This window comes from Heteronotia binoei, chromosome 6 (assembly GCF_032191835.1).
Source record: "Heteronotia binoei isolate CCM8104 ecotype False Entrance Well chromosome 6, APGP_CSIRO_Hbin_v1, whole genome shotgun sequence".
NCBI classification, from domain to species: Eukaryota; Metazoa; Chordata; class Lepidosauria; order Squamata; family Gekkonidae; genus Heteronotia; species Heteronotia binoei.
The window spans coordinates 103655819-103683661 of NC_083228.1; the positions used below are offsets into that span (position 1 = coordinate 103655819).

The 27843-nt window shown below is 42.9% G+C and overlaps 1 protein-coding gene across 4 annotated transcripts in view; it reads left to right on the top strand.

The window, feature by feature from the left end:
* Positions 1 to 1855: 1855 nt before the first annotated feature.
* TRPC1 (transient receptor potential cation channel subfamily C member 1) overlaps positions 1856 to 27843 on the top strand; it is a 47455-nt gene continuing 21467 nt past the window's right edge. The window contains exons 1-7 of one of the 4 annotated variants that reach the window (XM_060242301.1): positions 1856 to 2119; positions 10485 to 10639; positions 10800 to 10901; positions 13499 to 13707; positions 16841 to 16972; positions 19290 to 19485; positions 21694 to 22030. In XM_060242301.1, coding sequence (XP_060098284.1) covers positions 1984 to 2119; positions 10485 to 10639; positions 10800 to 10901; positions 13499 to 13707; positions 16841 to 16972; positions 19290 to 19485; positions 21694 to 22030 — 1267 coding nt within the window. In that variant the 5' untranslated portion in view covers positions 1856 to 1983. Of the gene's footprint in view, positions 2120 to 10484; positions 10643 to 10799; positions 10902 to 13498; positions 13708 to 16840; positions 16973 to 19289; positions 19486 to 21693; positions 22031 to 27843 lie in introns of all 4 variants that reach the window. The other 3 variants (XM_060242300.1, XM_060242302.1, XM_060242303.1) reach the window with 3 other exon arrangements.

The window sequence follows — 27843 nt, forward strand, 5'->3', positions numbered from 1 at the left end:
ACCAACACGGCTGCCTACTGGGATCTATCTACTATAACCTTATGGCAGTGATGCAGAATGAAGGACAGTCTTTTACAACCCTTAAAGGCTCTTTAGTCAATATGATATGATTTTGGCAATCCAACTACAAATAAGGGTTTTGCTATTGTGTCTCCATCCCATGTTACACTAATCTATACCACACAAACACATACATACAAAGCAGAAGACTGAAGTTTTGTGTAAAACTCCTACCATAATCTCCTGTTTGGGCTGTGTTCTTCTTCTGACCCTAATTATACCCCAACTGTCCATTGGGGATATCAGCAGAAGATTCACACCAAGTGCATGAATGTTCTATATCAGAGATGGCCAATGGTAGCTCTCCAGATGTATTTTGCCTACAACTCCCATCAGCCCCAGCCATTGGCCATGCTGGCTGGGGCTGATGGGAGCTGTAGGCAAAAAAACCAAAAAAAACCTGGAGAGCTACTGTTGGCCACCCCTGTTCTATATGCTGAGTTACATCCACTCTGGTGCGGAAAGAAATCTTGGGGTATAGCTGTACATTTCTCGTGTTCAGCTTGCTTCCTGGACCAGGCTCAGGCAGCAAACATTTGGACTGTTTGAACAACCATGCTGTCCCTGTGAGTGTATGTATACTCTCCAACATCATGCAAGTATACTTTTTCACTTTTCTCACATGTACTTATTTTCATCCAGCAAATTCTGGAAAGGATAGAAACATTTATCTTATGTGAACATTTAAACATCTTTTCCTGGGTTCAAGAAGGCTTACAATAATAATTAAAACATCTTCAGATAAAACCGAAGATAAACTAACAAGACCCCAACTCCGCCTCCCCTTAAAATATATATGAGGGGAAGTAATGGAAAGAAAAAGTCTACTGCAAAAAAAGAACAGACAAGTTGAGAATCTCAAACAAGCCCTGTCTTCAGGGCTCAATCATTATTTTACAGGGCCTGGTACAAACTTTTAATACCCTGCCAGCCATTCAATGCCAGGACTCTTATGTTAAAAGTTTTATTTTTAATTTCAAAAATTATGAAATACATTCATAGACTGTGTCATGTCCATAGATCTGAAGCCCAGGCTGGATCAATGAACCTTATGGCGCATGCTCATCCCCCAGGTCTTGGCTGTCTGATGGTAGAAGAGGAAACAAGCCAATGTCAGCTATTTGACTGAGTCAGAGGGAGCAGTACTTTTCATAGCAACCAAGGCCTGGTCTAGAATATAGTCAATATTAAATTAGAAGCTGAAATACCGTTAATTTTAAGAACATTTCTGAAGTAACAGCCAGACATATAAGTGGTGTTGAATAATGACCACATGATGTGGTCGCACAGTCTATCTTAAACCGGCAAGAATCCAGTAACCCATATCCTGCCACGAATTTTTGTTGTCTTTAGGTGCTACTGGACTCGCTCTTTTCTCTACTGACCACTGCTACAGACAGACTAAGACGGCTAGCAACCCCCCCCCCCCCCCATAACTAACACGACTACAGACTGGTACAGGACTGCTGTGTTAGTCTGAACAAAGTTGGAGTCCAGTGGCACTTTTAAGACCAACAGCGGTTTATTCAAAGTGAGAGCTTTCCTGTGCACGCATACTTCCTCAGACAGTCATTGGTTCTTCCAAGCATACTGAAGTGGCGAAAAGTTCGGGCCAAAAACCAAAAAGGCGCAGAAGTAAAAAAAACAACCTCACTCAGAGAAACGAACATAACGGTCGCCCAACGAACGCCACTTCAAGCAACTTGGTCCGTGGAGCGAGAGAAGCGCGCAGGAACGCGCGGGGTCTGTCTGCGCGTGCGCACTTCGTCTTGGCTCTAGCTCCAGCGTCGCTTATTCTGGCTGCTGCTTCTTAAAGCGCCGCGTCTTTCTGGCCGGGTGGGTTTCTGCTTGTTTGTGCGTGAGGAGCGGGTTTCCCAAGCGGCCTCTCCCGATGGGCCTCAGCAGCCTAGCGGAGGTGGCGCTATGGCTGCTCTTTACCAGAGCGCGGACCCGTCGGCCTCGGCCTCCCCTAACAAGCTTTTGGCGCTGAAGGACGTCAGGCAGGTGAAGGAGGAGACCACTCTGGATGAGAAGCTCTTCCTCTTGGCGTGCGACAAAGGTAGGAGATCCTGCTCCCTTCACGCTGGGGCTTGGAGAATCCACCTCCTTCACATCCACCTCTATGGCCTTGGTTCAGAGGATCCGCCCAAGCCCAGCATCAAAAAGAGAGGTCCACGCGAATAAGGGCAACCCGTTGGGGGAGCACAGGCCGCTCATCCCTTGGTCACATCCAAGCTCCCTTCCCACCTACTCGTCATCATGCACGAGGAGGCGGGAGGCTCTCGCTTGGTTAAGCATGGTGATATTATAATTGTTGCCTGTTAAAGGGAAGCTGATCTGCATTGAGTAATATACCTTTAGCAACGTCAGGAATAAATCAGCCTCTGTAGCGACTTGTGGCTTTATCTTGCTCTTTCATTTTAACGGGAATTTTTTAAAAAATTGATACTTCTTGTGTGAATCAGGGCACTGATTCTAAAGCTGTGGTTTAGTTAGTAACCGGTGGTCCTGTCCTGGTGCTAGATTTGCCTTCCTAACCTGTTGCCATTCTCTCTTTATGTGGGAAAAGTAGCAGAAAGAAAGCAACTAAATAGAAACACACACTCCCCCCCCCCTTTTTTTTGTAGGCTAACAAAGTACAAACTGCTGTGATATGTTTCAGAGGGAATTTGACAAAAGGAGCTTTGATTCTCAAAAGCTTATACCCTGAAAATCTTGGTGGTCCCTAAGGTGTTACAGGACTCAGTTCTAGCTGATCCACCAAGATCTGGAAACACATACAGCACACTTTTAAAATGTATATTTAAGTGAGCAGTTTACATTTTGTGCTTTGATTGTTTTTGGTAAAAAGTAATACTTAATCAAAATAAAGACAAAACATTGTAAATCAATTTGTAGTTTTTCTGTGTGCGTTTTATCACAAAATGCGTGAATGCTCCTTTGAGTGGTTAATGCTTTTTTTCATCCAGATAACTAGATTTTATTTAAATTATAGGATTTTTAAATATAGGGCAACCTTGGGGCTGCACTAAGGAATGTTAAATAGCTTTCCGTTGACACTCTTGTCTAATTGTTATGGAGACAAAGATTTTTGCATAGAGATGGGTATTCACTGAGAAGCCAATGGTACTACTGTAAGTAGATCCATGTGGGCAGCCGTGTTGGCCTGAAGCAATTGAACAAATCTAGAGTCCAGTAGCATCTTTAAGACCAACAAAGTTTTATTCACAATGTAAGTACTACTGTAAGATCAAACATGTCTACATTCCAGTTTTCAGTTAAAAGACAATCCTATTCTACTGCAGCCATTTTCTTCTTTCCGTCACAAAAGACGGAGCAATATGATCAAGGGTGGAATTCTAGCAGGAGCTCATTTGCATATTAGACCGCACACACCTGATGTAGCCAATCCTCCAAGAGCTTACAAGGCTCTTTTTTATAAGCTCTTGGAGGGTTGGCTACATCAGTCAGGTGTGGCCTAATATGCAAACGAGCTCCTGCTAGAATTCCACCCCTGAATATGATTAATAGCAATTTAGAAGCAATGACAAACTAGTGGTGTTAGTCTTGGGTAGGGGCTGTGACTCAGTAATAAGAACGCAGTAATAAGAGCATCTGCTTTGCATGTAGAAGGTCCCAGGTTCGATCCCTGGCAGAAAGAAGAGGATGGGTTAAGAGGACCAGGCAATAGGTGATGCAAAAACCTCTGCCTGAGACCCTGGAAAGCAGATGCCAGTCTGAGTAGGCAGTCAGATTGAGGTGACAAGAGAGTTCCTACAACTGATAGACAAATTAAAAACTAATAAGTCACCAGGTCCGGATGGTATACATCCAAGAGTTCTGAAAGAACTCGAAGTTGAACTTGTGGATCTTCTGACAAAAATCTGTAATCTTTCATTGAAATCTGCCTCCGTTCCTGAGGACTGGAAGGTAGCAAATGTCACCCCCATCTTTAAAAAGGGTTCCAGGGGAGATCCGGGAAATTACAGGCCAGTCAGTCTGATTTCAATACCAGGAAAGTTGGTAGAAACCATTAGCAAGGACAGAATGAGTAGGCACACTGATGAACACGGGTTATTGAGGAAGACTCAGCATGGGTTCTGAAATTACCTGAGATGAGGAGGCATGTGAGGAGGAAACTGAAAGGAAAGGTAAATACGGTCAAAACACTTGGGGAAGCTTGGAGACTATTTAAAACTATAATCCTAGAAGCTCAGATAAAATACATACCACAAGTTAGGAAAGGCACAAACAGGCATAAGAAAAGGCCTGCATGGTTAACAAACAAAGTAATGGAAGCTGTAAAAAGTAAGAAGGACTCCTTTAAGGGGTGGAAAACAAGTCCAAGTGAGATTAGTAAAAGGGAACACAGGCTGTGGCAAATCAAATGCAAGACTGTGATCAGGCAGGCAAAAAGGGACTATGAGGAGCATATTGCAAAAAACATAAAGAGCAACAATAAAAATTTCTTCAAATATATTAGAAGTAGGAAACCAGCCAGGGAGGCAGTGGGGCCCTTGGATGAGCATGGGGTAAAAGGATTACTGAAGGAGGATAGGGAAATAACTGAGAAGCTGAATGCATTTTTTGCCTCTGTCTTCACTGTGGAAGATGACAACTTTTTGCCCGTCCCAAAAACACTAATTTTGGAAGGGGTGTTGAAAGACCTGAGTCAGATTGAGGTGACAAAAGAGTAGGTCCTACAACTGATAGACAAATTAAAAAATAATAAGTCACCGGGTCCAGATGGCATACATCCGAGAGTTCTGAAAGAACTCAAAGTTGAACTTGTGGATATTTTGACAAAAATCTGTAATCTTTCATTGAAATTGCCTCCGTTCTTGAGGACTGGAAGGTAGCAAATGTCACCCCCATCTTTAAAAAGGGTTCCAGAGGAGATCCAGGAAATTACAGGCCAGTCAGTCTGACTTCAATACCGGGAAAGTTGGTAGAAACCATTATCAAGGACAGAATGAGTAGGCACATTGATGAACACGGGTTATTGAGGAAGACTCAGCATGGGTTCTGTAAGGGAAGATCTTGCCTCACTAACCTGTTACATTTCTTTGAGGGGGTGAACAAACATGTGGACAAAGGAGACCCGATAGATGTTGTTTACCTTGTCTTCCAGAAAGCTTTTGATAAAGTTCCTCATCAAAGGCTCCTTAGAAAGCTTGAGAGTCGTGGAGTAAAAGGACAGGTCCTCTTGTGGATCAAAAACTGGCTGAGTAATAGGAAGCAGAGAGTGAGTATAAATGGGCAGTCTTCGCAATGGAAGACGGTAAGCAGAGGGGTGCCGCAGGGCTCGGTACTGGGTCCCATGCTCTTTAACTTGTTTTTAAATGATTTAGAGTTGGGAGTGAGCAGTGAAGTGGTCAAGTTTGCGAATGACACTAAATTGTTCAGGGTGGTGAGAACCAGAGAAGATTGTGAGGAACTCCAAAGGGACCTGTTGAGGCTGCGTGAGTGGGTGTCAACGTGGCAGATGCAGTTCAGTGTGGCCAAGTGCAAAGTAATGCACATTGGGGCCAAGAATCCCAGCTACAAATACAAGTTGATGGGTGTAAACTGGCAGAGTCTGACCAAGAGAAAGCTCTTGGGGTCGTGGTAGATAACTCACTGAAAATGTCAAGACAGTTAGCGTTTGCAATAAAAAAGGCCAATGCCATGCTGGGAATTATTAGGAAGGGAATTGAAAACAAATCAGCCAGTATCATAATGCCCCTGTATAAATCGATGGTGCGGTCTCATTTGGAGTACTGTGTGCAGTTCTGGTCGCCGCACCTCAAAAAAGATATTATAGCATTGGAGAAAGTCCAGAAAAGGGCAACTAGAATGATTAAAGGGCTGGAACACTTTCCCTATGAAGAAAGGTTGAAACACTTGGGACTCTTTAGCTTGGAGAAACGTCGACTGCGGGGTGACATGATAGAAGTTTACAAGATAATGCATGGGATGGAGAAAGTAGAGAAAGAGGTACTTTTCTCCCTTTCTCACAATACAAGAACTCGTAGGCATTCGATGAAATTGCTGAGCAGTTGGGTTAAAACGGATAAAAGGAAGTACTTCTTCACCCAAAGGGTGATTAGCATGCGGAATTCACTGCCACAAGAGGTGGTGGCGGCTACAAGCATGGGCCATTGGCCTGATCCAACATGGCTTCTCTTATGTTCTTACAGACTTTGATGGACCAATGCCCTGATTCAGTATAAGGCAGCTCAGAGGTTGAAAATTATTTGGTTTGCAACAGCCACAGCATATAATGATTTCTGAACTGGACAGAATGACAAGCTACTATTTGGTAGAGCAAGGGTGGCCAAACTTTCTTAATTTAAGAGTCACATAAAATAAATGTCAGATGTTTTAGAACTGCAAGACATGAATAAATATTACACACACATCTACTAAAATTCTTGGCACCAGTGGAAAAAGGAAACACACATGTACCATATAAATCACTGACCATCATTGACATCATTATGCATCTCTCTTTGCCTTGACACCAAGGTTAGTAAATATTGCTCCTAGAAGAGCTATGAAACTAATAGGGAACCCTGTGCTGCACTCTTTAATTCCATCCCAGAGGCTTCCTCTGGCTCTTGCACTCTCCTTCCCTGCTTTAAATCTCTGGGTGACCTCTGTGGTGGAAGAGAAGCATTTGCAAGCTTACCTATTTTTCGCTCCTTCCCCACTTTGCAGACAGTGGAAATTATAGTCTATGGGTCAGTGCTCAGTCTGACTGAAGTCCTAATGCTAAGCATGCTTACTTGAGAGTAAGCCTGCATTAAGTTCTTCCTCGACTTCTGGGAGTTGCATGTGGCTCCTGAGCCACAGTTTGGTCATCCTTGTGCTAGAGGAAGTGAAGGAGAGAGGGAGAGGTTGTTAGCATGAGGATTTAAAGCATGAATCTGTTTTCTTTGACTTTAAAAGTTCTTCTTGCATTAGTGTTTCAGTTTGTGCAAGGGCTCATTCAGAATTATTGATCTGAAATAAATGGAAGTGCTACCCAAGAGGGTGCACTTCACAACAAAGGCTGTCACACTTGCATTGACCTTGTTCAGAGGTTCCAAGACTTTGTATGTAATGGTGAACTTATAAGAAAAAAATGGCACACAAAAATGTTTACCACATGGTTAATGTTTGACCTCCTTGCGTTTTTTGTAAAGCAATTGAATATTTTAAATTATTATCATTTTTATTATGTTTCATTCCCTGCAACTTAGCCAGTGCACACATGTTTCTTTAGGATATATACTAACAGTGACAAGAATTCTTTATTTTAGATATCAAGAAGTAGCAAAAAATAGCAACAACTGTAAGCATCATGCATAGTGCCTTCATAAATTCAGGCTCACTTTGTTCTTCTAAAATATATCAGGACTTCAACTAAGATACTTTCAAATGCTTAGTGCCTTACAGTTAGTAGCTTGTGCAGACAAAAATGTGTACATTCTTGTACAGCTGGGATTTTGAGCATGGACTCATCTGTGGACTCATCCGTTACAGTCGAATAAATGTGCAATGGAATAAAATAATAAGTATGTTGTCTGCTTTTGGCCTACTCATTGTTTATTTCCTTTTTAAATGCCTAATGATGAACAGAGACTCTTGATCTTGCCCAGTCAATTAAAATGTGTGCTCTGATACTTAGTTTTTGTATTCTGAATGTCACCATGTCAAGAGACTGGGCCTTTTTCATAGTCTCTTGTCAAAATTCAAACTATGGTTCAGGCTGAGGCCTAGAAATTCTGGAGGTTTCTTTCTCTCTGAAAAGCAAAAATCAAGCTGATGGGAGGGTTTAACAGATGACAGACATATCATCTACCTAGTCATCTCAAGGCTACCAGAGTGAGTCTACACATTCCAGTTTGTTGGAGTAAGGACTTTGCTTACTTGGGCTTTATACAGCTGCAGGGTATCTGGTCTAACTGGCAAATTCATCTGATTAGTTAAGTCACCTGGTCAGCAGCATGAATCATTGGTCAAGTTACATCATTGACCTTATATTTGATTGGTTAACAAGATCATGTCAATGCAGGTTGTTGAGCATAAAGAAAGATTCTTCATTTTAGTTTTTGCCCTTTGTCTGGATCACATCTAACTTTGGCACATATTTTGACTTTGGTTGGACCTGATTGACCAGATGCCTATTTGACTTGGACTTTAAAACAATCTTGGATTTAGCCTTCTAAAGGTAACATCTGGATTTAGAACCAGTGCCTGCAAAAGTGTTAAGGTTAGATGCCTAGCTTTATTATTTTGTCTTCACTGTTCTTTTATTGTATATTCTTGTACAGTCTTTTAATAAATCACTTTAAATATACTTTGTGCTGTTGTTGGGTTTGGGGGCTTCAATCTGAATCTAGTACTTTAGTCCATACTGTCTACAGCTACCAGTGTAGCTGTTTTCTGGAGCTCACATTGTAAGTGTCCTGCCTCATAAGGCTGACTTCCTTGTTCTTAGACCCAGGAGGGCTAGAGGCTTAGTCCCTTGGTCTCTGGTTGACAGAGTAGTAAAGGGACTGGTGACAGTTATACCCTGGGGTATGTGGGTTCACAGTTTAGCTACTTTAGCTCTTTTAGTTTGTCTTGACCAACCTGTCACCCTTAGAGCCAGTTTGGTGTAGTGGTTAAGTGTGTGGACTCTTATCTGGGAGAACCAAGTTTGATTCCCCAGTCCTTCACTTGCACCTGCTGGAATGGCCTTCGGTTAGCCATAGCTATCGCAGAGGTTGTCCTTGAAAGGGCAGCTGCTGTAAGAGCCCTCTCAGCCCTGCCCACCTCACAGAGTGTCTGTTGTGGGGGGAGAAGATATAGGAGATTGTAAGTCGCTCTGAGTCTCTGATTCAGAGAGAAGGGCGGGGTATAAATCTGCAATTCTTCTCTTCTTAGCAGGACTTTGGCTTTAAAGACCTTTGATAAGCAGAGGCTTCAATACAGCTTTGTTGAGTTTGTTTTCCAAGGTGTCAAGTGTTCTGATAATTTTGTCAGGCAGATGAAGGAGGTGCCAGTTTTGTCATCATCTAGCACAGGAGTCCTCAGACTTTTAAAAAAGCTTTTGGGCACTCTTGGAATTCTAACACAGCATGTGGCACAGCCACAAAATGACTGCCACAGGAGGTGGAGCCAAACACAGAATGACTGGTACATCTTACTTTCAGTCACAATGTCAATATCCTTGTGTTGTGATGGGAGCTGCTGCCAAAGCAAGATTTTCAGAAATCCACAAAGCCATTCAAATCCCAAATGTCCAATTAGAAGCTTTGCCAGGGAAAGCTCCACTTGGCCCCACCCATTTTAAAGCCACTTGGTGGGTGCCAGGAAAGGTGTCACTAGGTGCCACGGTGCCCACAGGTACCATGTTGAGGACCCCCAGTCTAGCAGTTGACTGATGATGTTACTGCTGATAGCTGTTAGGTTAAGCAGTGCATGTGAGATGCAGCAACAGTGCTTTTGCACTATAGATGCTAAACATTTTTCCAAAAGCAGATTGGCTTCTCTGGATCAAAAAGGTAGAGTATCTGTTGTACTATAAAGCATGGGCAAAGGTAGCTATGATGGTCAGCAGAAAAGTCCCCAAAGGAAAAGTTGTGTAGTATCGTCTATCAAAACCAAACAACTTATCACAAAACAGTGCTCATTATAACATAGCTTGCAAGCTTTTGAGTTTCTAGAGCACTTTATTTGGCTGGATGTTCAGCACAGAAAACAAAGAAAAATGAGTTAAGGGGAAGAAAGCACAGTGGTTCAGAGATTGGTGGAATGGTCCTTTCTATCTACCTAGTACTGTTCATATGGCTATCACATTAGGCAGAAGTTAGAACCAAAAATTATTTTAAAAGAGCTTACTCAGTATTATTTCTCTTATATTTGATTATTGTGCCTATCAATTTTGTTACTGAGAGGGTGACACGATCATTTGTAGCCATGACACCTGGGCTTGCATATTTAGCAAATCTGTATTTTTAAGTAAAGAGGTAACTATATTAGCCCTCAACTTGTTAAATATAGGGCATTCCATAATCATATGTTCGATAGTTTTGATTTTATCATATGAGCTTCTGCATGTTCTCTTAGAGTATGATATTCTATTATATCTGCCCTCCAAAACTGCAGGGGGAAGAACGTTCATTTTTGCCAAAGTAAAAACTCTCCTTAGATTTGAGACTGTCAAGTGATAAAAACATTTTGACAGTTGCATTGGGAGGGTGTACGGAATTTATGGATCCTTATGTTGAAGACTTAAGGGGGTTATTTGCTTTATATGCAAACAGATTTGAACTTGCAGGGACACCTAAAATAGAAGTAAATTCTTACACTTGTTGAACATTTCCCAGTACTGTGTGTGATAAGAACACTTGCAGATTAAAATACCTTTTTGTATGTTAAAATACCAAACACTTTTTTGTATGTTATTTATATAGGTGATTACTATATGGTGAAGAAACTACTGGAAGAGAATAGCTCTGGTGAAATGAACATTAATTGTGTGGATGTGCTTGGGAGAAATGCTGTTACTATAACCATTGAAAATGAGAATCTAGACATACTACAGTTACTTCTGGATTATGGGTGCCAGGTAGTACGTCTTGTTTAAAATAGTTAAGAAATCTAATTTTTCTGTCATTGAAAAAGAAAACTGTCTTCCTTACTTTTACTTCAGTTTATAATTTTAAAATTCTTATTGTCTTTCCTGCTTATTTATTATAATTTCTGATTTGACATCCCATTATCTTCAGTCCACAGATGCACTCCTGGTGGCCATTGACTCAGAAGTTGTAGGAGCTGTGGACATACTACTCAATCATCGACCAAAACGATCTTCTAGACCAACAATTGTTGTTAGTAACCTGTATTTAAATTATAAATGCACATCAGATGCCAACTTTACATCATTCAAATATCTGTGTTGAACACATTTTTGTTATATTATTTGATAATAAAGTTTTGGTTATCTGAAATTTTGGAGAACATATTTACAAGTAGTTGGATTGTGTAACTGAAAAGAAGCATTATTTTTGTTCTTTTAAAAAAATATGTAATTTTAAAGATAAATTGTTGGAATACTGTAACATGAGAATATACTGCATCAGTATTGTTTTAGATATAGCCTAAAATAGATTAGCTGTGACCTGTATGCATGCAAAAGAAGAACTGTAGTATTTTTTCTCTCTTGCAGTATAATCTTTAGCACTGACTATAGTGCTAACTTTTATTTCTATTCAATTTTAAATTAACATGAATCACCAGAAATTTTTATTTACAGTTTGAATGATTTGCATTTAGATTGATAAGCTGACTGTACCTTTTAAATCATTTAAATGTTGCTGCAAATAAAAGCCCTGTATATATTCTAGGGTTGCCAATCCCTAGTTGGGGACAGGGGATTCCCCAATTTGGAAGCCCTCCCTCCGCTTTAGGGTCATCAGAAGCTAAGGTGGGGGGTGGAGGGAAATGTCAGCTGGGCACTTCATTATATTCTATGGAGACTGATTTTCATAGGGTTTAATGGAGAATTGATCTGTGGGTATCTGAGGCTGGGGAGGGGGCTGGTTTTTGAGGTAGAGGCACCAAATTTTCAGCATAGCATCTGGTGCCTCTCCTGAAAATACCCCCCAAGTTTTAAAAAAAGATTGAACCAGGGGTTCCAATTCTATGAGCCTCAAAACAAAGTGCCACAAAAGAAGGTGCCCAAAAGAAATCACTGTCATAGGAGGTGGTGGCAGATGCATGCATAGATGGCTTCAAGCAGTGATGGGATAAACATATGGAACAGAGGTCCATTAGTGGCTATTATCCACAAGATATAGATAGCAGTCTGGGGCAAATGATGCTCTGTATTCTTGTTTGCGGGGGGGGGGCGGGGACAGTGGGAGGGCTTCTAGTGTCCTGGTCTCACTGGTGCACCTCCTGAAGGCACCTGGGTTTTTTTGGCCACTGGGTAACAGAGTGTTGGACTGGATGGGCCATTGGCCTGATCCAACATGGCTTCTCTTATGTGCCGCTATCCTTCATTATTTCCAAATGGAGGGAAGGTATGTGGTTCCTTTAAATATTGCCATGCTTGTCACACTCTTGCTTCTGGCTCCACCCCCGAAGTCCCCAGATATTTCTTGAGTCAGATCTGACAACTCTAATATATTGCAGAATGTTTCTGGTTGTTTCAAGGAAAATGTCATAGAGGAACATGTTTGGGTTTGAATAACAGTGAGGGACAATTTAGGAATCCTTTCCTGCTCTCTGCCAGTCCTCTCTAAGATCACAAGGCTCAAGTGGACTGATCTCTTCCCCTCCCCCCATTTTCCTCACTCAGCTGCTCTCTCTCATACTAGTTTTTGGGCTTTATTTCCCTTTTGGTTAATATTTTTTCTGCATACCTGACCATTCCCAAAGTACATAAATCTTTGCCTTGTCTGTGGATGACCTGATTCTGCTACTTTTGTTATCATAATGGGTCCTATGTCACTATTAGATATGAGGAATCCACAGGAGAAGGTAACCAATTTAAAACTCCCATCCCAGCAGTCAAAATTTCCTTCTTTGTATGCTGTCAAAAACTTGAGCAGGCTAATTCCCCTCTCCCCTTTCCCTTTAACTGACTCTTGGCTGTTTTCAAGATTTCATTCCTTCTGAAGCATATTTAGTCCTCATCAGACTATGTTTTAAAATTTGATTAATTTACATATATTTTTCTGAATATTTTAAGAGATGCCTTGAATATGTGGAACCCCAACATTGTAAGTGACTGGCTCTCTTGCACAGTTTTTATCATCTGTACAGGGCTATTCAGTTTACTTTTAGATATATTGACTATTGTTTATAATGAACCTTTAGAAATAAAGCACTATATAAAGGAGTCAATATTTACAATATTTTATAATCTTATGGCAAAGTTAGAATCCTTGTGGGAATGTGACCACTGTATGTTTACTGGAGTCCTCATATGCTTGCAAAAAAACTGATTTGGGACTACTGCTGACTTTTAAGTTAAATGTGTGTTTTCATTCAAATTAAGGTACTACTGTTAAGTATAATGTTGAATTTTAAGGTATGGCTTCAAGAAATACTGAGTTGGATAGAAAAACAACTAACAGAACAGAGGTTTTCTACCTCTCACTTCTCCCCTTGTAACTTCCATGAAGTGGGATGTGGTATAGGGGGCAACTGAACTGGGAATCTGTGGACCCTTGGATAAAAGTAAATTACTTTGGCATCTTCATGATCTTTCACTGTTACTTCTTGTTATAGCTATCAGAGCTGTGTCTTCTGAATATTGGTAGTATTGGGGGGACAAAGAATGAGCTAGCATTTCACAACAAATTCAGAAAAATACTTGAGATCTCAAAAAACAGAATCCTTTTGGTTTCAGGTAAGACATCTTTTAGTTTTGTGTTTTACATAAAGTTTAGTTTTTCATTTTTATTCCTGTCTGTTGCAGAAATTAATGGAACGTATGCAGAATCCAGAATATTCAACAACCATGGATGTGGCCCCTGTCATTTTAGCAGCTCACCGTAACAACTATGAAATCCTTACTATGCTGTTAAAGCAAGATGTATCTTTACCCAAACCTCATGCTGTGGGCTGTGAATGCACCTTATGTACAGCCAAGAACAAAAAAGATAGCCTACGACATTCCAGGTTACAGTAATTACCTCTTTATGTTTGCATGCTGTTTTTGAGCAAGGCTTGTAAACAGCAAGGCTGTTTTTCAGTGCAGGCTTGTAAATAGCCATCTGCTCAGTTGCTTATGGTGAATTTAGTTTGGATCCAACCAAACACTTCTGGAGGTAGTAGGATTTCTATCTATGGAGTGCAACTTTGCCTCCCCTGTTGCTCTGCAGTCCCAGATGCCTCTAAAATGCTGCTCCTGGAGGTTTGGGGGTCATTTTGGATTGGAGTGGGAGACAGATGAGAGATATGCAAGAAAGTTGTGCTTCATGGGTGGAAATTCTTCCTCCCACAGAAACATTAATCTGGATTCAGTTTTCAAGTTACCGGGCAAGGATGCTATAGATCGAGACAGTTGTTTCTTCTTGTAGGTCACTGCAAATCACTACCATATATGCATGCAAGCAGACTAGTAAAAAAATAAAAAATTGGATATATATGCAGTACTGTCATAGTGTTAGCTCTGAATTCTCATCTCACTGGAATGGGTATGCATATCAACTGATTGTCAATAGTAGAGGTTTTTTTAGTAAATTAACTAGTAGGATTGCACATTTCTCAGATACTTTTAGCTCACATTTGACTATATTACTTATATTTTGTGCTGTTTCATTATTTAATCTTGGTTGCTCTTTTATATGGTATTCATTTATCTTGGCAAGGAACACTTTGTGGGTAAGGTGATAGGTTCTGGTATTTTTGTTGTGGTTTGAATGTCATCAAGTAACAAGATGGATTTAAGAATTCCTACCCTCTTCACATGGTGCTCTGGTGTTATACAAGGCTGTAATGTGGCACAAAAAAGGGTGGAAAGGATGAAAGCAAGCTTGGGGGTTTCCGTGTGCTTTTCTAGCAGCTTTTGAGGTTTTAGAGAGCCACTGGGGTACCCTGTAAGTGAACTTTTATAATGAGCTAGGTTGTCTGCAATCTGCCATTTTCAAATATGTCCAAGAGCCAAACTATGCATTACCTTTTACACACACTTTCACTTGCTGTCTTGTTCTTTCATTGCTTTAACTTTAAAAAATGGAGAGCCCAAACAGGCTCCTGGTTCCTCACTACAGCAGTCGTCTTATGCAAAAACCATGCTTGGAGGAGTTATTAAAAGTGTAGCATGTAGTTTTGCTCCCAGTAGTCCTACCCATGGTCTCCCTTATCACAGTGTGTGTAGCAGAACACAAGTCTATATATGTTTAGATTTGGTCTGCTAGGATAATGGGCATTTTGCATATGTAGGAAACTGCAGTATGTACTACAGATTTCATTTTTATAACCATGTAATTATTCTTTTGAAATTATTGACTTGCATATTACTAGTCCTAACCCAGGGGTGTCAAACATTTGTTACAAGGGCTGGATCTAACACAAGTGTCACTTTGTTCGGCTGGGCCATGTGTGCCATAAAATGTAACATGAGGTATCAGAGATATAAACTTTATAAAGATTATTTCAGATGCTGAATGGCAATAGCAAGCTTGATTGGATTGGGTGTGATATGCAGAGGTGTAATAGGCATGGAGATATCAGCTTTGGTAATGAAACAGGAAACCTAGGTCTCAATTTGGTACAGGAGGATTCAGTCCAGGATGATGCAAAGAATGAATGGAAATAAGACTAAAGAAGTGAGGATTGACTCACAAAAGCCCATATCATATAAAGCTGCCTTATACTGAATCAGACCCTCGGTCCATCAAAGTCAGTATTGTCTACTCAGACTGGCAGTGGCTCTCCAGGGTCTCAAGCTGAAGTTTTTCACATCTATTTGCCTGGACCCTTTTAGTTGGAGATGCTGGGGATTGAACCTGGGACCGTCTGCTTCCCAAGCAGATGCTCTACCACTGAGCCACCGTCCCTCCCCAAATCCTGTCACAAATGTTGTTAACCTTTTAGGTACTACTGGATTCTTACTCTTTTCTACTGCTGCTATAGTGCCAGTGGGGAAAATTTTAACCTTCCAGGCTATTCAATGGCTGACCTAAGAGTAGCAGTTCTCTTACGAAGGAATTTCAAAGGGAGATTAGAGAGACTGCTGAATTGCAACTGGTAATGTAGCTCAAGGCAATGCATCCTCCTGAACTGAATTGAAACCTTGGTTTCTTCTGTCATTGCCAATGCTTACTATTGTCAATTGGCATCTGAAATCACTCTTCAAGATACAATGACAGATGGACTCACATTCTACCTAATAAGTAGACAGTGACTCATGAAAGCTCATGCCCTGCAACAAGTTTGGTTAGTTATTAAGGTGCTGCTGGACTCTTGTTCCCTTCCACTGATAAAGAATGCAAGTTGTGCTGTTAGGTTTCTCCTCCCAGCATCCGTAAGAAATGGAAGGGGGGGGGTCTTTCTCTATCTCTGGTTTGCTGTCTCTGCCTCGGTCCCTCCCTCCCCCCCCCACCCCGAAGAAGTGTGCAGGCACACAAAAGCTCGTCCCTGGAATAAAATGTTGTTGGTCTGCTGTCATGGGATGCCATTTTCTCTCTCTCTCTCTGGCTCTTTCCCTCCCCAGAGGAGGAGGGGGAGGAGCCCTCAGCCAATCGAGGGTAGGCTTTCTCTGGCTCTTTCACTGCTCCTCCCTCCCTTAGCCAGTCAAGGGAAGGCTTTCTTTCTCTCCTCTGAGCTGCAGAAGATAGGAGAAACTGGGCAAAAGAGCTGTGATACAAGAAACAGGAAGGAGGAAGCAGAGAGGTAATCACTTGCAAGCCTGGTTGGAGGCTTGCAGGGGCCGGATGCAGCACACAGGCCATACCTTTATCATCCCTGTCCTGACCAATTGTGGTTGCATACATGCTTGCAATCCCATCTAAGCATCTATTAAATTGCACTGAAATAGGTATCAGCACATTCTAATCAGAAGCACTAATCACCAGATACAGAAAATCTTAAGACAAACCCATGAATAAACTTTCTTTAAGGTTTTGAGGGCAGGAGGATCATTTAATTAATTTGTTAATACACATAGGCCTGGGGAGGACATGGGCTATTTTAAATTCCTTTTCCTTACTAAAAATTGGTTTTACACTGAACGCTTATTTTATAGTGAGTTGAAAACACTAATCAAATGAAAATTGGCTACCTTCCAATGTTTTCTTTGGTGTTTTAATCACAGATTTCGTCTTGATATATATCGATGTTTGGCCAGTCCTGCCTTAATAATGTTGACTGAGGAAGATCCAATTCTGCGAGCCTTTGAGCTTAGTGCAGACTTAAAAGAACTTAGTCTTGTAGAAGTTGAATTCAGGTATAGATGACATTGAACTTTTAGTACTGTTTATTTTTGGTGTCATGTATGTAAATAAAGTTTGATGCAGTCACCATCAGCTATCTCCAACTTAGAAATTGTAAATGACAAAAGAACACACATGTTGCATATAAATAAAATGTCTTGTTGCTAAGAAATAAGCATCTAATTCCAATGTTCAGCTAAGATTACTTGTTTTAAATCAATGCTGGATTTCTTTGATTTGGAAATAATTGCATAATTGACTGTAAGCTGGATCCAGTTACCCATTAAGTGAGATGCCTTTTTCTGGTAGAGAAGGAAACCCTGGTGAGAGACCTTGTGTCAAAATCACTGCGTTTAAACTTGTTCTACTATATAAGAAAACACTCCGGGGGGGGGGGGGTAATGACTTTTGAGATGAGGCATAGTAATCTAGTAGATAATGTATTCCTTTGGCAAATTAAGACTATTTGTGATTTTTAACCAGATTTTAATGAATATTTAGACACAGTTCATTAAGCAATTTCAAAATTCATGGATTTTACAGGGGGAGAAGTTATTTTATTTCTGAAGTAATATCCCTCTTTCCATTAGAAGTTTCCAAATCTGGCTACAGTAACAGTATAAAACCAAAACCCAATAAGCAAAACAAGTCAGTTGTAAAAGAACATACAACATGGCACCTTAAACCATTGTAAAATCCATCCAGGGTATAAGAACAGTAAAGTCACTTACTAACAAGAAGCCTGGGTGAGCAGAAAGGTCTTAACCTGACACCTAGAAGTAAGATTAGCAGGTGCCAGACATGCAACATCAGGGAGGTCATTCCAAAGGTGAGATGTCACTATTGAAGAGGCACTGGCCTTCTGGGTACACCCCCCCCCAATAGTAGGGATACCCAGAGCGGGGACCATATATGGGAGTCAAAGAATCTTCAGGCTCCTTGGTCAAAAACCATGAATCTGCTATCTAGTACATTTTTATCCTGTCCTTCCAAGGAGATCAAGGCATCTGTGGCATACACTCAACCCTGTGAGGTAGTTTAGGCCACAAAAATGTGACTGATTCACAAAAATGTCACTGTCAGGGGACAAGTAGATCTTGTACCAAAACTTGGAGTAATCATAGTGAGACTGCACTTTTAAGGAGCTGTTCCCCAAACTTCAACCAATTAGTAGCATCTCTGGGAGGTGTCTAAGTAGCAGATCCCAAATGTGCAAACCAGCAAAGCAACACCTTGCTACTTCCTAGGACTGTTCTACTTACAAGAGATAGGGGTTGGCCAGTAGTCATATGAAGTTGTCGTGCTGCCTTCAGAAGTGCTCGGAAGGAGGCCAGCAGGATGTTCCCTGGCCACATGGTTATTTGCTATCAACTGTGCAGGAGGGAAGTCAGCAGGAGGAAGACCCCTTCTCCCCCAGCCACTTAGTAAACTTTGTGTCACAATGGGTAATGCCTTCAGAGTCAGAACCAGCATTTTGAACAGTGCCTGGAAGAAAACAGGTAATCAATAAAGTTCTTTTAGAAGTAGTAAGATTGCTGTTAGCAGTCCTGTATTTTGTACTAATTGAAGTTTTGGAACAATTTTTAGAGGCTGCCCCACATAAACCACTTCACAGTTCTGCTTCTCAAGAAATCCATGGAAATTAAAAATGCTTTGGGTGAAAAATGCTTTGACTTCTTGTTAGCAAGTGGTTTGACTGTTCTTATATTCTGGATGGATTTTACAATGACTTATGGTGCCGTGTTGTATGCTTTGTCCTTATATCTCATGGAGTACTGCTTAGAATCTATAATTCACTAGGTCTGGGAATGTAGAGGCATTCAGTGATTGCATAAATAACCCTTCTTTGCATGTGCATGGAGAGATCAAAACAGAAATCCATTAATTTCACTTCTGTCCACCTTGTCTCTAAGTGCATAACTCTGAGGTACAAAAAGCATGTGGAGTATAGTTTGGTTTATGCTGTTTGTTTGTTTAAACATTTCATTTTGTTTCAAACGAGTGTGGTTTAGTTATTATAGCAACCAGTTTGTATTCAACATTTGGGAAACCTGTGATTTATACAATGGTGAAATTCTTTTTTGTTCTTTTTTGCTTGCTGATGTAAATAATGATTGAAAATACTTAGATTTAAATTTGTCTCCTCTTGACATTTACTTGGAGACTACACATATTTTTACAATGCAATCTTATGAATTGTTAACCTTGATGGAAGCCCCAGTGAGTACCATAGGAGTTACTTCTGAATCTGCATAGGATTGTGCTGCTAGTCTGAATGCTGAGAAGTGCATCAGGAATAATATAATGGTTGCCATCTTATGCATTTCATAGAAATGATTATGAAGAACTAGCCCAGCAGTGTAAAACCTTTGCTAAAGACTTGCTTGCGCAGGCACGGAATTCACGGGAACTTGAAGTCATATTAAACCATACAGCCAGTGATGAGCCTGTAGATAAGCGAGGGCTATTAGAAGAAAGAATGAATCTGAGTCGCCTAAAGCTTGCTATTAAATATAATCAGAAAGAGGTATGTTTTCTTTGTTAATTTATTGCAGAGACACTTTATAACCATAGCAAGTTGATAAGATAAACTAGTGATCTATCTTATTGAATGTCATGTTTCTAAAAGGTGAATCAGCTCTGTTCAATCTTAAATGGAATCAAAGTTTGGAAAACAGATTTAGTTGCCTACTCCCTTAAATTGCTGTCTTAGATTTGCCATGGAAATGTTTTTATAGATCTAATTTTAATATGTTTGCTAATGTTTTTAAACTGTTGTTAACCGCCCTGAGCCTGTTGGGGGAGGGCGGGATATAAATCTGATAAATAAAAATAAATTAAAAAAAAATTAGAATCAGCTCATAGGATTGCATACAATTGTGTACTATTAGATGACATGTGAGGATCTCTGATCAGATCTTCCAACAGTGAACTGATCATGGATCTAATCTAGTTGCACCCGTAGTGTCCATGCTAGAATTGGAACCTTGACCAAGCTTAGCACCAACCACTGACTCTGCTACTCTGTTTTACTTTGTTTTATTCTATTGTTGGGGTGTAGAATCTCTTCTCATCTTCTTTCAATATATCCTATGTTCCTTTGGGGATCTGTTGGAACCATGGAGGCAGTTGTGCACTGACCTTGGAAGTTCTTGGTGTGACAAGTAGAATCTTGTAGTATCTTAAAACTTTTTAAAACCTTATTCCAGTAAAGGCCTCAGTGGACTACAACCCTCTGCTTCAGATGCTCTAGGGTAGGGGTGTTGAACTCATTTGTTAGGAGGGCCAGATCTGACACAAATGGGACTTTGTGGGGCAAGGCCATGTGTATTATAACATGTAATGCAAGGTTGCAGAGATATAAACTTTATAAAAGACCTAGACAAACACAATTAAAGATATTATTTTTAACTTAAAATACAAAAATGCTTAAAATTCATGTAATATTTTATTTAAAATTGAAAGGTGGGGGAATAGTGGGATTTGGCAATGCAATTTTAAAAATAAAACATCAAAAAAAGCACAAGGATTACATTAGAAATGAAAAATATAAAATGCTCTGAGCCTGGGAAAACAATGAAATGACATTTGAAACTCTCCCCCCCCACACACACACTGAGGTCTACTCAGATTGGCAGTGACTCTGCAGTGTACTCTCCCCTTTTGGCTGTGGGTTCCCAGGTTGGAGTACTCACTATGTCAGATCCATTCAGCAGAGACAAGCTGGTACAAAGCATCAACCCTTTATTCGCAAGGGCACAACTCCAGGAAGCATGAGCTTCAGCTGGCTATAGGAACACTGAAAGTGAACTGCACTCCATTGAAACGCATTGCAGCACAGACAAAGTTACAAGGGAAACATGGGATGGATTTTCCATTAAGGTCTGTGGGCCCAATCCATCTGGGCACAGAGACCTCCATTCCACGTTTTCCTTGCAACTTTGCTTCCTGCTGCAGCCTGCAAAGACAAGACAGAAAGAGGAGGGAACTTTGTCAACTTTGGAGCTTCAAAGGGTGAGGATAAGGGTGGGGGGGGGGAGAAAAGAGCCCCGTGGGGCTCTTTTCTCCCCCCACCCTTATCCTGGACTGGAGGACTGGACATTTGACACCCCTGCTCTATACATGGTTTTGCTGAAATAAAATTTTATTATTCTTTATGGTGCCATAAGACTCCTGTTTACTTTTGCTGTGATGAGCTAACACAGCTACCTTTTGAGAATTATTACTGTGTGAATTTCTCTGGCAAGCAGGCAATTCCTGCTGTTGGAGAAAGGCCAAAAAGGGGTTGCTAGGTTACAGTCCAGGCAAAATTCTGTATATACTAAATATCTCTGGAAAGAGAAGAATTCTGCTATGGGAGGTCTGCCTTTCAGTTACTGTTTGCAGAAACTAGAGCCCTGTGTGCTTGGGTGTTGTGGAGTGCAGTAGCTCCTACTAATAGGATTAAATTTAGAGATATGTTCATTAGTTTTGTTAGCAGCTTCTCCACTGCTAGCCAACACATGAGATAATGATGATTGAACCTGTGCTATTGGAACCATCCTTTTTTTTATAATTGATTCTGAGCAATTATTTAGAAATAAATTTTAAAATGCACCTCAAAATTCAGTACCATTTTAAGTAACACTCTCAAGTGGCAACTGGTGCTCTTGATAGTTTAAACAAACTTTGAGCAATGAGTTCAATTGTTACTCTAGAGGAGGTTTATTGATATTAAAATGTTTTTCTGTTGCAGTTTGTTTCTCAATCCAATTGTCAGCAATTTCTCAACACTGTCTGGTTTGGACAAATGGCTGGGTATCGCCGCAAACACACCTTTAAGAAGATTTTTACAGTGTTGACAGTTGGACTTTTTTGGCCAGTACTGTCTTTTTGTTACTTACTGGCCCCCAAATCTCGAATAGGGCGAATAATTCACACTCCTTTTATGAAATTTATTATACATGGAGCTTCCTATTTCACATTTTTGATGTTACTTAACTTGTACTCAGTAGTCTATAATGAAGATAAAAAAAACACAATGGGTCCAGCATTGGAGAGAATAGACTATCTTCTAATTTTGTGGCTTATTGGTAAGTATAGCATAGATAAAAATCTAGTTGTTAGCATTCTAATGTGGATGTTCCTTTATCCCAATAGCATTATGTGATAAGGATTGTCTTATTTATCTTGAAATTTGACTGGTAAGTAGTATAGTAATTTCTAATAGTTTAGGGGAAATAAATTTATATTTTACCAGGCCTAGTTTCTTTATTACTCATCTAGGTGTATGATGGACCTTTCCATATTCCCCTCTCTATTTCTTTTTTTCTTTCACTGACTGAGCAGCCTTGGTGAATTGTTTATTCTTCCCTTGAAGAAATCTTGTCTGTCCCATCATTTTGTAAGGTATATTTTGGGTGTTTGCTCAGCCCAGGAACTTGTGGAAGGAATGGGTTCACTCTTTTATTTAGACCCCTGAAAATGGCACTTGAGATGCTTTTAAAATTCAAAAATAACAAAAAGTTTTATTTAACACCAAAGGGAAAGGTAAGGTGAAATTAGGCTGAAATTACTGAAGTAAAACTTTCACAAGCACAGACTTCTCTTATATATCAGCGTAATGAGATTAAGTTATTCATAGATATTTGAGAGGCTTTTGTTCCAGTGTTTCCCAAACACACATGTACACTTTGTTTGAGTAATCACTGCCTCTTTTGGTGCCCAGAAGGCTGGTACCCTCTTTCTTTAACTACAGGCCGTTTCAAATCACACCAGGCCAGGGATCTGTGTACTCCTCAGAGATAACTCTCCCTGTGACTGGGTAGAGAATCTTCTTCTCTCTGTAGAAGATAAACAGGTTGCTTACCTGTAACTGATGATCTTCGAGTGGTCATCTGTGCAGTCCCACACATGGGTCTTGCCGCAGGCAACGGATCCATACCTCGGAGCTCCAATAGCTCGTTTATAACGTCTTTTGGCGCGCTTTCCTCCCGCCCTGGGGAGCAGGCAGCGACTGCGCATGCCTGGAGCGGGGGGAGAGCGCCCATTCCACTCAGTTTCTTCCAGCCGCCACTGGCAAAACTAGAAAGGTTAAAGCAAGAAGTACCAGAGGCCAGCAGCGGGGAAGGCTGGGTGGGCGTGTGTGACTGCACAGATGACCACTCGAAGATCATCAGTTACAGGTAAGCAACCTGTTTATCTTCTTCGTGGTCTCTGTGCAGTCCCACACATGGGTGACTAGCCAGCTAAGAGTCCTGGAGGAGGGTGCTGGAAAAGAAAAAGTTAGTCACCTGAAAGAAAAAGTTAGTCACCTGACCCATACCAAAGACTGTGTGGTATAGGAGTATAAGCGGATGCACTCACCTCCATTTCAGTGAAAGATGGATCTGAGGACCGCTTGTCCGAAGGAGGCGTCACGTCTCGCACGAACGTCCAACGCGTAATGGGAGACGAACGTGGAGGGAGAGGACCAGGATGCGGCTGCACAGATGTCCTCCATGGAGACGCCGTGCAAGAAGGCCGAAGACGTCGAGACCGCTCTAGTGGAGTGCGCCTTAAGGCCTTCGGGCAGAGGCTGCTTAGCCAGTTCGTAGCACAGCCTAATAGCACTCACTACCCATTTTGAAAGTCTCTGGGTAGAGATCTTGTGTCCCCTGCAAGGGTTTCCGTATGCCACAAATAAATTAGGGTCCTTACGGAAAGGCCGTGTACGATGGAGGTAGAAGGATAATGCCCTTCTTGCGTCCAAAGAATGCAAAGCCCGTTGTCCCTGGTCAGTTGGGTTGGGAAAAAAGGTCGGCAGAGAGGTTGCAGTCGACAAGTGGAACTGGGAGACAACTTTAGGAAGGAACGCAGGGTCCGGTCTCAGGACAACCTTTTCCTTGTGGAAAATGGTGTAAGGAGGATCGTGGCGGAAAGCGCATAGGTCACTTGCCCGCTTACCAGAGGTGAGGGCAACGAGCAACGCTGTCTTCCAGGAAAGAAGGTTGAGGTCTATGGTGGCCATGGGTTCGAATGGTGCCTTCATAAGCGAGGAAAGAACTAGGGATAAACTCCAAGTTGGAACAAGAGGTTTAACAGGGGGATTGAGGTGCAACATGCCCTTGAGAAAGGACTTGGACAAGGGATGAGAAAAAACTGTCTTGCCGTCTACCGGATTGTGGAACGCGGAGATGGCGGACAGATGAACCTTGAGGGATGAGTAACAGAGTCCTGATTTCTTCAGTGAAAGCAAATAGTCCAGGAGCATATTGAGAGGTACCGATTCAGGAAGTAGATGGTTGGTAGCCGCGAACGAGGAGAAGCGTTTCCACTTCCTTCGGTATGAAAGCCTTGTGGAGGGCTTCCTGGCATTAAGAATAACGTGGGCTACCTCTGCGGAGAGGTGGGAGGTCGAATTCTCCATGCCGTAAGGGCCAGAACCTGAGGGTTGTGGTGCAATATCTGACCGTTGGCTTGGGAGAGGAGGTCGATCGCGAACGGGAGACGACGGTAAGTGTGATGAGATAACTGGAGAAGTCTCGTGAACCATGGTTGCCGTGGCCACCAGGGGGCTACCAGGATGCAGTCCGTGCCGTCTCGTGTTATCTTCATCAACACCCGAGTTAATAGAGGGGTTGGTGGGAAGATATAGTGGAGAGGACCTGTCCATCTGTGTAGGAAGGCGTCGTTCCGCCTCCTGGAAAAGTAGCGTGGACACTTGGCATTGTCCTTGGAAGCAAAAACATCCACCTTGGGTGTTCCGAAGCACCTGAAAATGGGTCGAAGGTAGGTCGGATTGAGGGACCATTCGTGGTCGTCCAGACGAAACCTGCTCAGCGAGTCGGCCAGAACATTGTCGACACCTGGGAGGTGAATCGCGGTCAGGTAAATGTTGTGCTCCAGGCACCATTCCCAGAGTGAGACGGCTATACGGCAGAGCCGGAGCGACCTGGTTCCTCCCTGCTTGTTGATATAGTAGACCGTTGCCATGTTGTCCGTTGAAATTTGGACATGGCTCCCGTTGATCAGTGGGAGAAAGGATAAGAGGGCCCTGTGCACGGCAATCAGTTCTAAGCAGTTTATGTGCATGGCCCTCTCGGAAGGGGTCCAAAGGCCTCTGACGGTTTTGTCCTCTAAGTGGGCTCCCCATCCCCACTTTGAGGCGTCCGTTGTCACAACAGCCACTGGGGGTGCCGGTAAAAATGGCATGCCCGCGAGGAGGTTGCTGGGTATCGTCCACCACGTTAGGGATGAAAGTACTCTCTGGGGGACCATAAGCAGGACATTCTGCGGTTGCAACTGAGGATGGTAAGCTCTTACAAACCAAAGCTGTAGTTGTCGCATCCGTAGCTTGGCAAAGTGGATGACGGAAGTCGTGGCAGCCATGAGGCCCAGCAAGCGTTGTATGATGAATGCCGACTGGTAAGGCTGATGCTGAATCGACTTGGCTAAGGTGATGATAGTAAGTGCTCGATCCCCTGGGAGGAAGGCACGGTGGATAGAAGTGCGGAGGAGAGCCCCTATAAACTTGATGTCTTGGGTGGGCTCGAGATGGGATTTGGATGCATTCACCCGAAGCCCTAAGGAATCGAGAAGAGAGAGTGTTGTGCTGATGTTGGCCTGCAACCGACGCTGGCTTGGTGCTATGAGGAGCCAGTCGTCGATATACGGGAAAACTGTGATGTTTCGAAGTCTGAGAGCCGCTGCCACCACCGCCATGCACTTGGTGAATACCCTTGGCGCAGTGGAGAGGCCGAAGGGCAGGGAGACGTACTGGAAGTGGTCTCTCCCCACAGCGAATCGCAGGTACTTCCGGTGCTGAGGTCGAATTGTCACATGGAAGTAAGCGTCCTGAAGATCTAGGGAAGCCATCCAGGAATCCCTGGGGATAAGAGGCAGGATGCCCTGTAGGGAGATCATTCTGAACTTCCTGTATTCTATGAATTTGTTCAGCTTCCGAAGATCGAGGATAGGGCGCTTCCCTCCATCCCGTTTGGGGACCAGGAAGTATCTTGAGTAGAATCCCGTCCCTCGGTGTTGAGGAGGAACGGGTTCTATGGCATTCTTCTGGAGCAAGTCCAGGATTTCCTGCTGGAGGAGTGCAGATGGAGGGGTGGCTATGAAGTGGTGGTGGTGTGGTGGCGAAACGAACTCTATTGCGTAACCTAAACGCACGATGGTAAGGACCCAAGAGTCGGTGGTGATGGAACTCCAACGAGGGTAAAAGGGGAATAGTCTGGTCTGCCCCTTGGGAGAGTCAAAGAGACTGTTTGCCTGTCTGGGACTGCTTCTTAGAGGGCTGAGTCCGTGGCCTCTGATGAAAGGGCTGTTTAGGCAGGGGTTTCCTTTTCCAGAACTCCTGAGATTTAGGCGATCGTTGACGACGCTGAAAGGATGGCTTCCAGGGTCTCTGCCTGTTAGAGGGCAGGGAGGTAGGTTGTGTGACGCCGAGGCGTTTGGCTCTCTTACGGCCGTCATCGACCGAAGCTAGGACCTCGTCCGTGGACGCATGGAATAGACCCAGGCCATCGAAAGGAAGGTCCTCTATACGCTGCTTGATATCTGGTTGAAGGTTAGTAGAGCGGAGCCAGGCATGGCGACGTAAGGCTACAGATGTCGCAAACACTCGGGAGGAACAGGAGACCGCATGGCGAATGGAGTTGATCTGTTGTTTGGAGACACGGGAAAGCTCAGAGACGAGAGACGAGACCGCTTTCTGAGAGGAGTCAGGCATGGATGTGATATGCGGGGTGATCTGGTTCGCCAGGTTGAAGGTGTAGGCAGCAAAATAGGCCAAGTAATTGTTTAGCTTGGAATTAGTCGAGGAGAAGCTATAGATCTTTTTAGCCAGAGTGTCCAATTTACGGCCCTCGCGGTCAGGAGGAACAGGGTGGCGAGATTGTTTGTTCTTGGTGGCCGAATGAACAACGATGGAGTTGGGCGCCGGGTGCGAGGCGAGGAATTTGCAGTCAGCTGCTTGAACCCTGTAAAGGGAATCCAGGCGTCGGGAAAGCGTAGGGATCGAGGCCGGCTTATCCCAGGCTTCTTGGAGGCCCTCCAAGTGTACAGGGAGCATAGGAAGCGAAGAGCTGTCAGGGAAGTCTGAACGGACTAAGTCATGTACCACATCCGAGATCTTGGGTGAGTCAGAGGACATAGGAATGTTTAGTGCGGAAGCCATAGTTGTTATGAGATTAAGGTAGGCCTTGGAACTGTCAGATGGTGAGAGCCTAGGAGGTTGGTCCGATGCGGGGGAGGCTGGGGCCTCCTCGGAGTCGGAGTGATCAGAAGTGTCTCTGTCAGAAGTCGAGAGTGGATGCTGTGGTGACTTGGGCTCGACAGGTGAAGGGTCCCGAGGGCGTTTGAGAGGCGAAGCAGGCGGTTTAGAAACCGATGCGGATGCGGTTCTAGGAGAAACTCGGTCCCGAGGACGGACAGGAGGCTGCAGAACATCGTGTGGATCGGGTGCAGTCTGGGAGTCGAAAGTGTCTCGGTTCCGAAGGGCTGCCGCATCATCTCGGGTGCGGGGAGTAGGCTCCCGTCGGGGGGAATAGTAATGTTGGTAATCCCCATAGCGATCCGGAGACAGGTGACGGTGCAAAGGAGATCGCTGATCGCGTGCACGATAGTAGTCGCGGGGTCCGGGAGAATAATAGTCCCTGAGTCGAGGCATATAGACATCTCTGTGAAAGGAGTCCGGATCGAAGTCAGAGAGATGCCTGTAGCTGTGGCGCGAAGGCGAACTCTGGTACCGATGGTAACGTGAATAAAGGCGAGGTGACGGAGACCGGGATGGAGAGCGGTCTTGTCGATAGTCGCGATAGTAGTCGCCGTACCGGGACCGAGAGCGGTCGCGTCGAAAGTCATGGTAGTCCTCCCGATGTGGAGAATTGGGAGGATGTCGGATCGGAGACCTGGGACG